General features: G+C 50.5%; 1 protein-coding gene across 2 annotated transcripts; it reads right to left on the reverse strand.

The window, feature by feature from the left end:
• Window positions 1–1,080: 1,080 nt before the first annotated feature.
• PLA2G6 (phospholipase A2 group VI) lies at window positions 1,081–16,312 on the reverse strand. 2 transcript variants are annotated; one of them, XM_066320012.1, is made up of 16 exons: window positions 15,942–16,312; window positions 15,226–15,441; window positions 13,832–14,012; window positions 12,534–12,721; window positions 11,198–11,294; window positions 10,046–10,228; window positions 9,744–9,852; window positions 9,018–9,170; window positions 7,538–7,628; window positions 6,615–6,778; window positions 5,956–6,106; window positions 5,636–5,772; window positions 4,884–5,038; window positions 3,992–4,159; window positions 2,818–2,891; window positions 1,081–2,332 (listed from the first exon to the last, which is right to left on the reverse strand). In XM_066320012.1, exons 1-16 carry the CDS (start codon window positions 16,148–16,150, stop codon window positions 2,191–2,193), a joined length of 2,418 nt encoding a protein of 805 aa, XP_066176109.1. In that variant the 5' UTR covers window positions 16,151–16,312; the 3' UTR covers window positions 1,081–2,190. The 2 variants fall into 2 exon arrangements, with proteins under 2 accessions (XP_066176109.1, XP_066176108.1); XM_066320011.1 differs by lacking the exons at window positions 9,018–9,170; window positions 15,226–15,441; window positions 15,942–16,312 and having other exon boundaries at window positions 13,832–14,008.
• Between the last annotated feature and the right edge of the window lie 381 nt (window positions 16,313–16,693).

Genomic DNA, 16,693 nt, shown 5'->3' on the forward strand with positions numbered 1-16,693 from the left:
GATGGTGGATCTGTAGGACAGATCCATCTCTGGAGCCTATTCAGTCTCCCACAGAGAAGCAAGGAGCAAAGGAGAGTACAAAGTGCTATTCTGGCCTGGAGGACTCTGCTTCTGCACAGCCAGCTGGATGGAAAGAGCCTGTCACCAGCAAGGAAGGACAGCAGGAAGACAGACGTGGTACAAAGGGAGCACTGATGGAGTTTAATAATTCACCAGCCGATAGGCTGGAACTTGATCTCTGGAAGTAACCAGACTCTGGGGGAGAGAGGAATCCTGCGACAGCCAGCAAGGACACGTGACTGACTCTTTGCATTATTGATTGCCAGCCTGGTACCCAGCTCTGCCTGTCCTGACACCTGCAGTGCCAGCCACCTGCCCGAGTCACTGCCGTATGGCACCGCCGCCGCTCCAGCGGGGCTTGCTCGGCCTCACTGTGCTGACCAAGTGAGGCACCTTCAGGTGTCTCTCACACAGGCACCTCACAGGTCAGGAGATCCCTATCAGCTTGTGATCACAGGCAGCAAAGAGCAGCAGGCAGGGGGAATGCAAGGAAAGCTCTACACAAATTTCAGCTTTCCTCTGCCCGTGTTCCCCCATCCCAGGCTTCAGCCCTCTGGCTTTTAGCCTCCCTCCCAGTCTCAGCAAAACCCTCTTAACAGCAGGAACAGGCTTCTCTCCGAGCCAGGTTTCACCTCTGGTGATCTGGGACCAGCATTGCCATTGTGATTTCTTCTGGCCATATGCCTGGGAAGAGATGGATCAAGCAAAACCCAGTGTTCTATTTTTTAGGCCTGGACAGCTCCAAGATGATCCTCATACTGCAGCTGATTCAAAGCCTCTCTACTCTGGTTGCAACTGCTGTGGGGTAACTAGCTCACACCACCTATGTGCTCCCAGGGCTGGCTGCAGAGACAGCTCATTCACCTCTCCAGCCCCTAAAAAGGGTATAAATCCTGTGTCTCAAGGAGCTCGTTTTTCTGATTTTTCTACCTGTAAGAAATTCAGAGTCTGCAAGCCTAGAGCCTCTCTGGGAACTCGTAGGATTGAGAGAAAGACAAGACCACCATGGACTGCATGACATTGGAACCAAATGCAAATCCCTCTTTATTTTAGGACATTTTAGTTTCTCACAGAAACAGGCAGCAGCAGTCCTTTCACTCAAAAGAAAATCATTAAAAATTCAGTTTTTCAGGTTACTCCTCAAAACGTCTCCAAATAGATACATAAATTATTTATAAATATGCAAAAACTACTGCAGAAACAACAAGTGGTGTAGCAATCACAGTACAATTTCTAGTCGTAATAAAAAGGTAAATCCAAATTGTCACAGGGTTGGCTTCTTTGGTGGGAACTGATCTCAGAGCATTTCAGTTTCATATTAAGAATAAAGAGAAACGATCACTCTACAAAGGCAAGGCTCTTGTCTTTTCCACTGAGCTTGCTGTGAGTAAGACAGGCTTTCACATCTCAGCCCCTGAGCAAAGTGTAACACAGCAAATCAGTGGCACAATAAAGTCCTGGGTGTGGGTGGCTGCTCCCTCCTCAGGCAGTGTTGCCAGCCCATCTCAGAGGAGAAAGGAGAAGCTGTTGCAGATAATTACTGTCTCAGGAAAGGCCTGCCCTTCTCCCAAGGCCAGCTGCAATTTTCTGCATCATATCTACTGCAAAGAGTTGCAGCATTTCTGCTCCTCTCCAAACTAGGTGTGTTGAGGGAAAAATAATCCCTTTTCCCCATACTATACACTCTGAAATACCTTGGGCCCAGTAGGACAAGCAATCCGTGAAGCTTTATTAGGCCCAGGCCCATTCTGTGACGTAGGAAGGTGCATGGTACTTTGTCAGTGGAGTTACTGCACAGACAGGAGACATTCCAGCTGCTACAGCTCGAGACAAGTAGGTGAGGGCTCTGGATTCTGGGTCAGAGAGCAGGGCAGCAAAACCAAGCACAGCAGCAGAGATGGGTTAATAGCACAAAGATAACTGTCGGCACTTCACAGCTATCATACATGTCATACATTCTGTGTCTGGGAATACGTGTGTATGTGCAGTGTTGTCTATTCAGTATTAATTCCTTTCAATTATTAGAAGTCTCTCCCCCACCTCAATAGCTTGGCTCAAGGGCAAATCAGAGCCATTTCAGTATCTGCTGCTCCTCGCCTTCAGAAGGCAGAACGACACCCTCTGGGTCAGTCATCGGCAGAGATGTCGCACCAGCTGCTCAAACTGCTCCCGCTGCTGGTAGATGTAGAGCTGGGTATCCCAGAGAGCGTTCACCAGCACGGCATCGTTCACCTCATCCAGCATCACTTCTGTGTCCAGCTGAGGGCTGAGCCTGCGGACAGCCAGACAGCATCACCAGCTGGGCAGAGACACGGAGGTGAGCAGGCATGAGCCTGCCAAGCAGAACACTTTGACCAGGCAGCTCCCACCATCGGGACACTCGCTGGCCCTTGATGGGTCAGGCTTGCAAAGCAAAGGCCTTCCCCGTCCTTCAAAGGCCCAGGCACAGTTGAAGCAATTGCAGCACACGAGGGACAAGTCTGAAACAGGCTGTGCTGTGGGTGGGTTAGGGCAGGATGCACATCCCAAAGGACCATGCAATATAACCCCTCCCAAACCTCCCCTAACTAGCCCAGACCAGGCGTGCTGGGTGCCCCAGCTCATGTGTGGGCCAGGGCACGCTCCACTGTGTCACTGAGGCATGTGCAGGCGTCCCTCCGGAGGGGATGCCATTTGGGATGACGCATGCCACAGTCAGGTCTGAAGTGAGAGGGATAAAAATAGGTCTGCGCAAGAGAGCGGAAAGGAAGCTCCTACCGGAAATATGGGACATCTGTCATCTCACACCAGGCCCTGGCACGAGTCACAGCTGGGCCATCTGCGTCAGTGCACTGCAAGAGAAACAGGCCCGCAGTTACAGCCTGGCTGCTCTTCCCCTGCCTACAACAGGCTTCCCTGGCACCAAGTCCAACTGCACAAGCCTCAGAGGGAAAATAAAAACCAGGAGGCAAGGGCATCCTGGATGACACTGCTCACCACCGAGAGTTGGGTGGCTTTTCTTTGTCTTTATTTTTAACATAAGGACAGTGTTCCTGATCCTTGGGACACAAGAATTGCACCCCACAGACCCTTCATACATCACAGCACAGAGTGGATTGCCTCAAGGAAACTCCCAGGATGATCTGAATGACAGCCTCCTTGGGATTTCATCTGTATCCATTCTGTCTGTACAAGAGAGCCTGTGATTACTTCAAGCTTACTGAAGTATCCTGGGACAGCTTCCCTGGGAGCCCTGAGATAAAAGACAGGAGAAGCAAAAGGACTCTGGGCATTTTCTCAATTCAGGAAGCTAAAAAGGAGATAAAGCAACAGCATTAAAATCATAGTCAGAACTGTAGTTCTGATCTTTCTGGCTTTCATCCATTTAGTGTTTTCATGAACAACACATAATGATCTTCCTGAAGCACACAAATGCACATACCAACTATACACTCCTAACCATAGCTCTCAACTATTGTTTTTAATTAGTGACTCTCTCACTTCTCTAGTATTTACTAATTTCCCCAGTGGGAAAAAAAAAAAAAAGCTTTTCTGAAAAAAAAATAAAAATAAAAAAAATTGCTGTTTCCTGAGGCATAATTTTTTTTTTTCCCAGGTTGCTCAGATGATAAACAATGCTTCCTGGAAAGATACTGAATTTCACAAACTCACACCTGCAAATGCTCCTAAGAGTCGCTGACTACTGTCCTGTCTTTAGCTCTTTTCAGTTGCAAGCATATCCCTTGGGCACCAAAACCCCAAAGAATCAGACAGGATTTCAGGCCTGTAGTGCTCCCGCAATTCTTGAATTACCCACTATATCCACGGTCAGAGCAGTTCCAAGGAAATAGAATTTACTTCCAAAAGGAGGAAGCTGGAAACTGGAAACCTTTTCTCCCTCCCTGCAAGCAAGACCAGGGGTCTTTTGCCATCCCCTCCTCACAGTACTCACACAATCCACCACCATCTTGCCAAGCTCCCTGGCCCCGAAGACAGTCTTCGCCAATTCCCAAGGGTTTGAAGGGCGGAAAACATCCACAGAGCTCACTGGGACCTGCGGAGGCTTCCCTGTTCCCAAGGAGACCACCAACCCCAATTTTCTCACTTCCTGCTCCCGACCCTGAAGAAAAACAAAAGATCTGTTTGCAATGACCAACAATAAAAGTGAAGCATGTCTTTCACAGCAGCTTCCCCGGGAAGCTCTGAAAGCCAAGGCAAAAGGCTTAGCAGCCTTTTCATCCTCGATCCTCCCCCTAAGTATGACCTGCCAATACAGCTGTTAACCAGACTTCAGCACTCTGTCCCTTCTCCCCTGAACACACCTAAACCCACGGGACCACCCTGGAGATGAGCCCTAGGATCAGATGACCATGAAACAGTCCAACCCTTCATTCATTTTGGCAACACACCGCCCCTTTCAACTACAGGGAGCAATAGCTGCCACTGGGTATTTTTGAAGAACTTGCCACGCCACAGAAGGTATTCACTCTTCAGCCTTGCAGAGTACCTTACCCTTGTCTTCTCCATTTCTTTTTGGGTAGAAAAAGGACCTGCAGAGCCATGTCAAGGGCCACATACAACCATCAACAGAATCATCCTTGTTCAAAGAAGCGCAGAGAGGCTGATCAGACTGTCTCCCTCTCTCACACTCTTGTTAGAAGAGGTCTCTCACCTTCCAGCCACTGTTCCTAACACATATCCTCCTCCATACACTCCATTTTAGGGTGCTGCACTGCTACCTTGTTTACCGACTAAGATGTATCCACTCTCATTCCCACTTCTTCAAGAGATGCTCAGTGGGGCCAAAAAAATTCCAGTTACCAGTCAAGGCTAGGATTTCTCACCTTTTTGATCAGTGTCTTGTTGTACTCGTGGATCTCTGCCATGGCATCAAGGGTGGGGTTGTTGGCCAGCAGCCCTCCATCCAGGAAACGGCCAATGGGGCGGAAATAAGTGGGAGCTGCACCGCTGCAGCGGGCAGCGCGCCACACAAGCTGTTCTGCAAGCGACAGAGAGCAAAAGGCCTCTTGCAGCAAACTCTTGCACCAACACAAATCAGGATGGCTTGCAATCCCAGGAAACCCTGCCCTACATGGTTGTGCCTCTTTCTCCCAACAGCAGGGCTTCTGCTTGGATGCACAGGATGACTCTGCAGGACTTTAAAAGATGTTCTCACCACTTCCTTTATATCCTGGGTCAAATTCACTCTCTATCCTCTCCTTGCTGCTATTTTGATAGTGAACCAGTTACATGTGCCAGACAAGGCAGCAAGCTGGAGGGAGCTGCACACTTTGGTTATGTGGCTTTTTCATGTTTTTCTGTGGAAGCCCAGGGAAAGATGCTGACTGTATGCAAGCCTCCTCGAGCAGACCCCTTTCCTCATGAACCTCACTAGCCAGCCCCTTCCTAGTGCAAGAGAAGGCAAGGTAGGAGGAGAGAGGAGAAATGGGAACCATCACTGGGACCTAGTTACAAGCCAAGACCAGGGATGAGCCACTGCTGATTTTCAGAGCAATGGGAGGAAGAACATGAAATCTGTCTCTGAGGTATGAAACCTCCCCAACAACCAGATGGACTTCTGTGTACCATCATTTACCTTCTGGCTGAGTCAGTGGCTGGAAAGATGCACTTGTCTTGTATTCAGTGGAGCATTTTGTCTCTGGTACAGGGTAATTTCGGAAAAGGTGGAGCTCAGCTGGCTGTCGGTCACACAATGTTCCTGTCACCATAACCCTGGAGAAGAGGACACAAGACAGTAAGAGTAAAATGGAAAAAAAAAAAATACTCAGGGCTTCAATAGTCTGCACATCACACTCCTCCAGATCTGCTCTAAGGAGAGGCTGAGCATCTCTGCTGAAACAAGTCTAAAGCACGTGTGGGACAGCATCAACCAGCACAGCCCGAGGCAGGACTTACTTGGGTTTTCGGACATCTGTCATTTTGGTGCTTTCCCCAAATTCCTTCTTCAAGAACTCATCCAGGGGCTCTGACTCGTAGGGCCGAGAGCCCCGGAACACCAAATCCTTCATGCGGAAGTACAGGCAGCGCATGTATTCCATGGACTTCCCTGAGATGGGCAATAGCGTTGGGAGGAGCAGGCAGTGGGAGGAAAGGCAGGCAGAACAAACAGCACATCAGAGCAAGGATTTCCCAGAACAAGTTGGAGATGGGAGGCATCACTCCCAATCCAATTCTCTTCCCAAGCTGCCTGTCATCAGCTTGGTTCCCAGCAGCATGACTGGGAAGGATTACAGAGGAGGAGCATGCTCAGAGCTGTTTCCCGTTACCAGAATGTACCAATCACCTTGCTCTAAGGAGAGCACAGAAAGTACAGAACATTGAACTCTGCCACCATGCACTCCCCAAAACCCAGAAAGCTGCTCAAAGCCAGCTGACATGAGAAGCGAGTGCAAAGGCAGGTCGAGGCTTTCCTTCATTAAGGAACATCCCTTCCCTCCTCTGGCAGGCAGAAAAGATCTGTCGGGACTCAGAGAGGCAGCCCCCACCACACATCTGTTCCCCCAAGAGGAACACTCAGGCCCACGGAAGTGAGAAGGGACCCATTATGTCCTTACCATGTACAATAGCCAAGGCCAAGATGCCTCCAGTGCTGGTCCCTGCAATCCAGTCAAAAATCTCACGAATGGGACAGCCTGCAGCCTTTTCAATAGCCAGGAGAAGTTGGATGAGCACAAGGCCACGGATGCCCCCTCCATCCAAGCACAGGAGCCGGTCCAGACTGAAGAGAGACAGACACAGATGACTGGGAGCTGTGGGACAGATTACAAATCACACAATACTCCGTGGGAACATGGCCCTGGAGATGGGGAGCTATGGCAGTAAGTAGATTGCTGTAGACAGTGTAATCGGTGAATAAATAAATCCAGCAGTGCCTTCCTTCTCAGGTGCAAATAAGACATGCCAATAAGCCTTGCCAGAGCTGGTGCAACATCCTTTGCCCTTGCATAGCCACCTCTAACCTCTACACCAGAGACAGAGTAACCCACCAAAAATACATCCAAGTCCCTTACTACACAGTTATGGGTATTGTGTAGCAAATAAAAAAAAAAAAAAAAAAAACAGACAGACCTAAATCCTGCCAGCAGCACTTCAGTGCCAACTCCTTCTCCACTCCACACAAGATGGGGTGCAGGTACTGCCAAGACAGTGCAGAGGAGCTGAATGAACATCAGGGCAGTGTGTAGAGACTGGGAAACCACAAAGCCAAAACAGTGTTGGGTGCCCAGTAGCACAGGGGAGGGACAGAGGAGGGTTTCACCTCCTGAGCTCAGGCTCCACTGCAGCTCCAGGCAGGAGCAGGGGTCGTTTATGGAAACAGAGATTTCTCAAAAGATGCTGGAGAAACTGCAATGTTGACGGACACAAAATAATGTCAGCTCTGTCCTGCCATCCCCATGGGTGTGGGAGGGGAGAATTCACACACAGATTTCACCTTCAAGTTGCACAGGAGCCTGGACAGAAGCTGTTCCTCACTTACTTTCTTCTAGCCTCACTGGGCATGTCCACAACATCTGGTGCCTTCAACAACTGTCCAAGTGTTGTGGAAATATACAGAAGGTCCTTGTACCCTAGAGGGCCATGAAGGTACAAAAGGAAAAAAATAAATTAGAGCTCATCAGTGTGGTAACTGACTTCCACCATAAACGAAGAGAGAATATCCAACTCCCCTCCCCATCAAATAAAGGCACCTGCAGGAGACACAAGCCATCTTACCAACAGCCAACAGGTACCCCCCAAATTTAACTCCACACCAAAGGACAGCAACACCACCCCTTGGAGGGGGCAGCTGTAGATACACTGGAAAACACAGGATTTGGAGAAGCAGATGATGTGCACAGCGGGTGAGAGAAAATAGAGCCCAGCAGCATGCCCACTATGCAGTTTACTGCAAGCTATTAAGATAAAACCTGAATCTACTCCTCAAATAACCTAGGCAGGAGAGCTGTGAGGACAGGGTGACTTGTCATTACCCCTCAGCTGACGTTCACCCAGGCCACCCTGGGTGCAGGGCACCAATCCAGGCTAGGTGAGAAGCCAGCCTGCAAAACCAAAAGAAGAAAGAATGGGGCAAGAGAAGTTACAGACTCCTGCCAGCACCCAGGCCAGAAGGTGGCTGTGGACAACACTGAACTGCAGTAAGGAGTTTCTTCAAGGGCCAGAATCCACGATAAAAAAGGGTTTTGCTGTCCTCTAGCCCCACAGGAAAGCTTTTGCAAAGAAAACCTCCAACCTGAGATGGGAAGTGGTCCACAAGCAGATGTTAGCTGCTTGCATGCTCTTCTCATGACCCTCCAAGTCAACTCACCCACTGCCTAGTCCACAACCCCTCTTGCTGCCTCTTCCTGAGCTCTGGAGCTCCCTGAAGGCAGAAAGCCCGTCACTTAGACCAGACCCACTTGCTTATTCAGACAGTCTGGGCAGCACAGACCATAAGATTCAACAAAATCATATGTCCCAAGGTAGACTTTTCCTATGCATAACAAATCCCATGATCAAGGTTGTTTATCCTCAGGGTTCACCCTTTCCCTCTCCCAGCCACTGGCCTCCAGGATCTGAATAAGTGACACTTCTAAATCTCCTTGTGCCCAGCACAACACTGAGAGCTCCTCAAGGCAGACCAGCAAGCACCTTCTTCCCTTCTACACATGACCCAGGGGATAAAGTACCTGCAGGCTAAGTGCACCCTCTTCCAGAGATGTGAGGGAATCAGTCTTTCTTTTTACAGAGCTACATTGTGTCAGGTCTATAAAACAAATGTTCTGAGTACAAGAGTTTAGAATACACACAGAGGAAAACCAGAGAAAAGAGATGGGATCCTCCAACAGGTGAATGGGGACAGAGTCACCAGACAGTGAGAGCTTTGACAGTTCCCAGAGCATAACCCATCTGAAGAGGTCTGAGACAGCACTGTGAAGCAAGAAGGAAGAAGAGCGAGGGAGGGCCACAGAAGGCTTTACCTAAGCTGTTGAGGTTGCTCCGTGAGGAAGGTTGGCCTTCCAGGAAGGAGGCAGCGGATGGTGCCAGGCTTGGGGAGTCAGGGTTGGGTGGTGGGTGGCAGCGTTCGGTCCCTACAGTTTGCAGCAGGTCTAAGAGCACTTTCCGGTTCGCACCTTAGGCGATGAAGGGGGAGTTACAGATCAGAAAGAGAATCAGTGCACGCACACACCACGGGGAAACGTGCTCTGCCGAATTCACAGCAGGCCTGACCCTCACAAAGCCTCTGGGATGACCTACAGAAGGGCAAAACATGTCTCAGGTCTCTCTCCCCAAACACCAGGCAGCAGGACTTACACACAGCAGGAATATACACTGCTGTGCAGCTTCAAGGGCGTGTGCCACACAATGTCTGCCTGTGCCTGGGCGGTTCAGCAGTGCTACATTATCCCATTGTGAGCCTGCAGTGCCTGACATGATGACCCAAAAGAGGGGGAGTGCGTGCCAGCTTTTCCTCTTGCATCTCTGTGTCACAGAAGAGCAATTCATTAAGGGCTATTAATACAAAGCCTCTGCTGCTAGCAAAGTAGGTGCCTACTACGTCAGCAATTAGAAGCTGGGAAAGCATGTTGGAGTGCCATCACTCATGCACGGAATGTTTTCATCTCTCTCCAAGACACTGTTTTTGGCCACCAAGAAGAGACAGGATGCTGGGCTCAGCCTGCAAGGCTGCTGACATGCTCCCTCACCTTTGCTGCTCCTGGCTGCCAACAATCCTGGCGTCTCCCCAAAATCATTTGGGATCTCAACATCTCCTCCAAAGACGATGATTGCTTTGATCATATCCAGGTGGTCATGCTAGGGGACAAGAAAAAGCTCAGCCCAAGAGCCGCTACGCGATTTGTCATTCCCTTTCCTCCCCTCTTCATTAGCCAAAGCATCCACAAGGAAACACCACACAAAACAGCCAGAATTTCAAAAGACTCCGTCGCTGTCTCAACCCTTCAAGAAAATCATCTCTCCTTCCCAGCAGCATCTGCAGAAAGCTCACCTTCATGGCCAGGTGCAGCGGCGTGTTGCCATCGCGCCCCCGGGCGTTGGTGTGGGCTCCGTGTGTCAGCAGGACCATGGCGCAGTCCAGGCGGCCCCTCTGGACCGCGATGTGCAGAGCCATGTCGGCCGTGCGGCTGCTCGCGTTCACCTCAGAGCCGTACTCCAGCAGCAGCCGCGTCATCTGCGCCCCACGTCGAGAAGACAGAAAGCAGTCATGAGGACAACTCAAACCATCCAGGTCTCATGGCAGGCAAAGCAGGGGAAGAGGAGGGAGCCTTAGCCTGGACACAGTTGGCTGGCAGATGCCAGCTGAGTTGTTCCAAGTACTGGGATTTCTGTGTCTTTTACCACAGAACTAGCTGGAGGCTGCGCAATCTGGCTGGAGCTTCTGGATCCTTTGGGACTGATACACAACTATAATGAATAGCTGAGATCAATGGAGAAAAAAACAGTTCCTACTCAGGCCAGGATCCTCGCAGACTGAAAGGAAAAATTTTGCCTTCTGAGCTTCTCTTTAGAAGCCAAGCAAATTCAAGTCTGCTCTGAAACTCCACAGGACTGCTCTGCTCTGAAACTCCATTTCTGAGAGGAACGGGATACTGCAGGAGGGAGAAGAGCCTTGCTATAGCAATGCCCTCTGCCTGCAACAAGTATCATTCAGGTGCTCCAGCATGGTATATCACCATCCTTCCCAGCTCTGGCAGGAGATGGACTTTCACCCACATGCCACCACTCTATGCCTACCTCACACTTCCCCTGCAGTTTCTATGGCATCGACCTGTTTGCTCCCAGGAAACCGGCAGGTAATGAGAAGAGAGCTCCCTCCAGGGGCAACTGTGCTTCAGGGACAGTGCAGCAATTTCTTCAACAAAAGGGAAAAGGGACAAGCTGGCAGCTTCACAGCCATGGATGAAATACTAGGCACGAGCCCACCAGTTTATTTCACTGCAAGGCTCCACTGCTCTATTCCCTGTGGCAAACAGCACTGACTGGCACAATGCAAAGAGAATCAAACACTGGGCTGCTGGCTGGACTCTGACACTTCCAGGGCTCTGCACATGCACCCAGAAAGGGACAAAGTTAGCCACAGAAGGACTAACTGGGTGCTGAGTTGCAGCACAGGCCCTCCCCATGGATTGGCTCTATTTACCTCTGCCTTCTTTGCCCAGTGCAGTGGAGTGGCATCATAGCGTGGGTCCTTGGAGCAAACCTGGCTGGCATCTGCCTCGAGAATGGCCTGGGCACACCTGAGAAAGACAGTGAGATGACAGAATGGCTGGCTGCTGTCTTGACTCAAGACCTCCATTGACATCACCACCTGCCTTCTGCCCAGAGGAAAACCAGGAAACTGCAGCAGCGTCTCTGCGAGTTCCTCAGCTGCACTTTTGTTTTGCTCTTCACAGAAAATGTGGGCACAACAGGAGGCATACAAGCCAAAAAGTGTTGAAAGCAGGAGAATCTCTCCAATTACAAGTTGTGGAGCAACATCTGGGTGCTTCTCCAATACAGTAATATAGCATTTCTGGAAATTCTCCAAATCTGAGAAGCCAAATCCTTCTCTTCTCCTCTCTTTCCAGGCACACATGGGGATAGAACTATAATAGTTAAATACTTGCTGAAATTAAGAATCTGTGTACTTCCCTATGAGTGAAAAACCACACCTGTTGTGAACAGACCAATATCTGGTGCCTACAAAATAGGGTAGGTAGACTTACGAAATTTGGTTATGTTCTGCACTACCACCAAAAAAAACCTGTACAAGAGATGGAGCCCCAGTGCAACCTCAGTGACCATTCTGGGCTTGTGAATATGTGTCTAATGTTGGGAAGTACTTTTCAAAATGCTTAAAAATCAGCTACCAGCAGCTAGTGTTGCCTTGAAAGCCCTGTTTGTGGCGATTGGACACTCTCTGAACATTAATCATTATAAACCATATACAAATGGAATTAAATTTCTCCAAAGAAAACAGGGAATAAATACTGAAAAACTAATATTTATGTTGATTTTATAAATATTTTATAAATTTATGTTTATATTATTCAATAATAAATATTGAAATTAATATACAAATATTGTGCCTCTTTTGACCTGGTTCCAGAGTGTGTTATTAAGAGTCAAGAGTATCTCCAGCTTACAGGAGATAGGAAAAACTAAGCCTTGAAATGAAAGTTTATTAGTATCAGAGCACTCAAAGACAGAGATACAGCAATTAATACTATCTAAGCATCAGTTAATCATCTTCCTACAGATCATTTTGAGAAAAGGTCTTTCACAAACAGATCTTTTTAAATATGTGTCGTTCTCCCGATGTCTGATACTGAATAAGGTATTAATTCAAGGACAAAAAGGTTTTATTCTGAAAGCATTTCTTTCTTTCCCAGACCAGCTCTTCCCTGTTCTTTTGACAATGACTATACACAAGACCTGTCCTACTGAGCTCAGCCCTGGGCAGTGCAAGTCCCCAGAGCAGAGGGGACACTACATACCCCTTCTGGGAGAACTTCAGTGCTGTGTGGATGGGGTAGCCCAGCGTGCCCATGACACTGCAGCTGGCACGGCACTTTAGGAGGGCCCGAACCATGTCCTCCTTGCCCAGCTGGCACGCGAGGTGCAGAGCTGTCAGCCCTTCATGGCTCAGATGGTCCAGGCCAGTAGTTGGGGTTCTGCCCAGGAGCTGAAAGGAGGAGACAGTAAATAAATAAATAGATAGACAAACATGGAAGAGCATCATCTCTTCTTGAGCTCTGAGGACAGACTCTGGAGTACTGGACCCTTCACAATGCTACAGCCTGTCCTCTCCATCCCTGCTCCTTGTATATTGTAGATCTGTTACATGCTGACTGGTTTGTGTGTCCCACTGCCACGCTGGGGAAACCCTGCAAGCCCTGGTGCACACATGAGCAGCAGTAATTTAGTTTCTTTTCTTTGGTTTAGCAAGGAATCAATACAGAAAACAAACAAACATGGGACAGATCAGACAACAAGCCAAGCTGATGCCACCAGAGAAATAAAGAAGAGGATAGCCTTTTAAAACAAAGTTCCTAAATGCCCACTCCACAGCATGGCAAGCCCTGATCTTCCTCCTACCTCATCATGCATTAGGAAATTCCAACACGGACTGGTAGGCAGAACGAGAGATATCATAACAGATATTGGGCAAAGGTAGAGGTTGCAGCTGTGGGGAAGAGTCAGTCTCAGGCTTGCACCACATCTTGGGGAGCTGACAGACCTCAGGAACCATGTGCAAGGCCACCCACACCTTACAAACCCCATCATTCTGCCCAGCACTTCTCAGCAATCAAGAACACCTACAACTTCAGACTGTCTCTGCCTCGAGGCTCTTATCACTGTCCCTCATGCAAGGTCATTCTGTTCAAACAGCAGGAGAGCTCAGGAGAGCCCCGAGCAGCTCTGAACTGTCCTTCAGCTTGTGGGATCCCCCATGGCATCCTCAACACACACCTCCCCCTACAGGAGCACTCTGCCCAAAACCAAACACCGCAGGAGAGAGGGAATGGACAGCCATGGGCCTGAGGAAAAGCTGGATGAAGGCCTGATGCAAATAGCAGCAAAGGATTACTTTCTGAGGAAACTTGCTTAACGTCCTGGCTGAATCTGCACTTCGAATATGAGAAACAGCACCAGTAAAGAGGGGCTACAAGCCATAACTCAACAGAGGGAACTGACTTTCTCTCCCCATCTGCGGCCGTTTTCCCATCTTTATCACAGCACGGAGAAGACCCATTCCAGTCGCGCTTTCTCCCAAACTAGAAGTCGCTCCCACCTCAACGATCTGGGGGTTGTTCCCTCGCACAGCATAGTGGAAAACAGTCTCGCCGTTCCTGTCGGTGATGTCCACGCGCGCGTGGCACTCCAGCAGCTCCAGCAGGCACTCCATGTCCCCCTTGCGGCAGGCCAGGTGCAGCGGGGTGCAGCCCTCCTCGCTGTCCGTGCTGTTCACACAGCTGCAAGAGGACTCAGTGTGAGCCCCAGGAATGGCCACGGGGAGGAGGAGAGCATGACACAGAGGTAGCCTCCACATCTGTCCCATCTGGTGTGAACCATGAAGCTCAGGAAAGCCCAGCCTTTTGCTAGGGAAGAAGCAAAGGGAAGGGCCATCAAGCAGCCCTGCCCTGGATTCTCTCCCTGACATGTTGCACCTTTTCCTGCCCTCCATAAGAGATCAGCTCCCTCTGCCCAAAGGAAGACAGGAGACAGTTACAGTCTGGCGATGGTGCTGCTATTCGCCCTCCAGTCCCCTAACTCCTCACCAGTCTACCTTATCCTCAGTAAACTTGTGCCGGTTTTGGCTGGGGTGGAGTTAACTTTCTTTACAGTGGCTGGTGTGGGACTGTGTTTTGGATTTGTCCTGAACACAGAGTTGACAATACAGAGATATTTTTGTTACTGCTAAGCAGAGTTTACACACAGCCAAGGCCTTTTCTTCTTTTCATACTGACCCACTGGTGAGGAAACTGAAGGCTTTCCTCCCAGCAGGGGAGGCTGGGAGGAAACTTAGCAGGGACAGGTGACCCGAACTGACCAAAGGGATCTTCCAGCCCATATGACATCATGCTTAGTATATAAAGTGTGGGGAGAAGAAGGAGGTGGGGGAACATTTGGAGTGATGGTGTTTGTCTACCCAAGTCACCATGATGTGTGATGAGGCCCTGGGAGTGGCTGAATATCTGCTTGCCCACGGAAAGCAGTGATTCAATTCCTGGCTTTACTTTGCTGGTGTACATGGCTTTTGCTTTTTCTTTATTTCAACCCAGGTTTTCTGCCTTTTGCCCTTTCGATTCTCTCCCCACTCCCTCTGGTGGGGGAGTAAAGACTGGCTGCATGGGGCTTGCCTGCTGGCTAGGGTTAAATCACAACAGAACCTCCACATCAAAAAAAAAAAAGCAAGGCCTTGTGGCCAAAATCTGCTTCCAGACAGTCCTACTGTACCTCCACTCTCATGGCTCAAAAACGAGCAAAAACCCCCTCCAAAAAATCTGCTCCACAAGGGCTGCAATAACCTAACCAGCGTCAATAGCAGAGCTCCAGGCTCCGCAGCAGCAGGTTGAAACCCACCAACCAGCTTCCACGGCAAAAAAGGGATACTCTAATACAGCCTAGCCTGCCCTCCCAAGCTCCTTCTGAGCACCGACCCCCTGGAGACACCCTGCTCCTTGCCTCAAGATGTGGTTGTGCCGGAAGCTCTCCCGGCGGCCAAACTCCACAGCAATGTGTGCAGGAGACCAGCTGGGGTAGCTGCGGATGCAGTCGCTGAGCTGCTGGAGCTCCTCCAGGGACAAGGGCTGGCATGAGCTCTCGTAGAAAGGGCGCAGCTGCCGGGCATATTGCTCAAAGCACACCAGGGCATCTGCTTCGTCGTCCAGCTGGAAGAGTCTGGAGGAAAGGCAAGAACAGGGTTTGTCCTGCTCAAAGGAATAACCCAAATCCCATGTATGTGAGGGAAACAGCTCTTTTCCAAACAGCAGTGCTGGGAATTTCCCTTCTCTTCTTCAACTAGTGTCATTCTTGTTCCAAGGGAAGCAGGGAGACTACTTCACTGGAAGAGAGCATCCCTTTTCCTGAACAATGGTAGGTTTGGCTCATAAACATCCTTTTGATGCTGAACCAACAGGAACGAACAGAAATGCATGGGAACCTATGGATGCCCTGAACTATATCACAGCTGCCTGTTGTTGCAATGTTTAGACCTTGTCCTGTTTCCATGACCTGTTTCGCAGCAACTCCTCCACCAGCACACGCACGGGCCTTCCACGCCTCCCAGCCCACCTGCTACTTCAACACAACACTTCACACCCGCTGCCTCGAAGCCACCAGCAATTTGGGGTCTTTGGTTTCCCAAGTCAGCAGGGATGGCTAAAGCTCTGTCAACTCACCGGAACGCGACCTGCGGACTCTGGGGATTCACCAGCAAGCAGTCCCAAGAGCGAGAGAGGCTGTTCTTGTAGAGGACCACTCTGCCCTCCTCCCGCAGGCAGGTGTGACCGGCGTACTCGGCGGCCGGCACCTCCCTCACGCGGTACGGGTTGGAGAATATCTGCGTGACGCTGCTGAAGGTGTCCAGCAGCCGCCCAAAAAACTGCATCTTCCCGCAGCCTCGGGCAGCTTCCCCCGAGGGAAAGGCTGCCACCGGCTCCGCCCGGCCCCTGCCCTTCCACGCACTGTGTGACCCGGAGCGCCACCGGGTGACAGCCCGCGGCCGCGAACAGCGTGAGGGCGGACCCGGGGATGGCGCCGGGCAAAGCACGACGGGCCCCCAGCGGCCCCCGCGCGCACTGCCCGCCAATCACCGGGCTCCCCCGGGACAGGCCAATCAGCGGCGCCGCTTCCGACGGGGGCGGGATTAAAGCCGCGCCCACCGCCTCCCGGGGAAGGAGGGCGGAAGAGCGGGAGGCGCCATCTTTGTGAGGGGTGGGGCGACAGGGGTGGGGCAGCCGTTCTTAAAGCGGTAGCGGCCCATTTTTGTGAGGCGTTGTGCTCCCGACAGGGCCGTTCATGGATCGTGCTTCACGCCTAAATTTGAGTTAAAAGCAGCGCTGTTGGAGCGCGGATGCATTCACACCGCGGTGTGCGATGTGCGCTGGCAGCGTGTGAGGAGGGCTGGGCGCTTTAAGGGCAGCGGGGCGCT

Source organism: Sylvia atricapilla, chromosome 5 (assembly GCF_009819655.1).
Source record: "Sylvia atricapilla isolate bSylAtr1 chromosome 5, bSylAtr1.pri, whole genome shotgun sequence".
Taxonomy (NCBI): domain Eukaryota; kingdom Metazoa; phylum Chordata; class Aves; order Passeriformes; family Sylviidae; genus Sylvia; species Sylvia atricapilla.

Excerpts from the sequence above, each read along its gene's own strand:
- PLA2G6 (XM_066320012.1), bottom strand. The coding sequence starts at position 16,150 with ATGCAGTTTTTTGGGCGGCTGCTGGACACCTTCAGCAGCGTCACGCAG. Across the intron at positions 11,295-12,533 it reads CTGAAGTTCTCCCAGAAGGG|GTGTGCCCAGGCCATTCTCG; the intron begins GTATGTAGTGTC and ends TGTCTTTCTCAG. Across the intron at positions 10,229-11,197 it reads ACTGGGCAAAGAAGGCAGAG|ATGACGCGGCTGCTGCTGGA; the intron begins GTAAATAGAGCC and ends CGTGGGGCGCAG.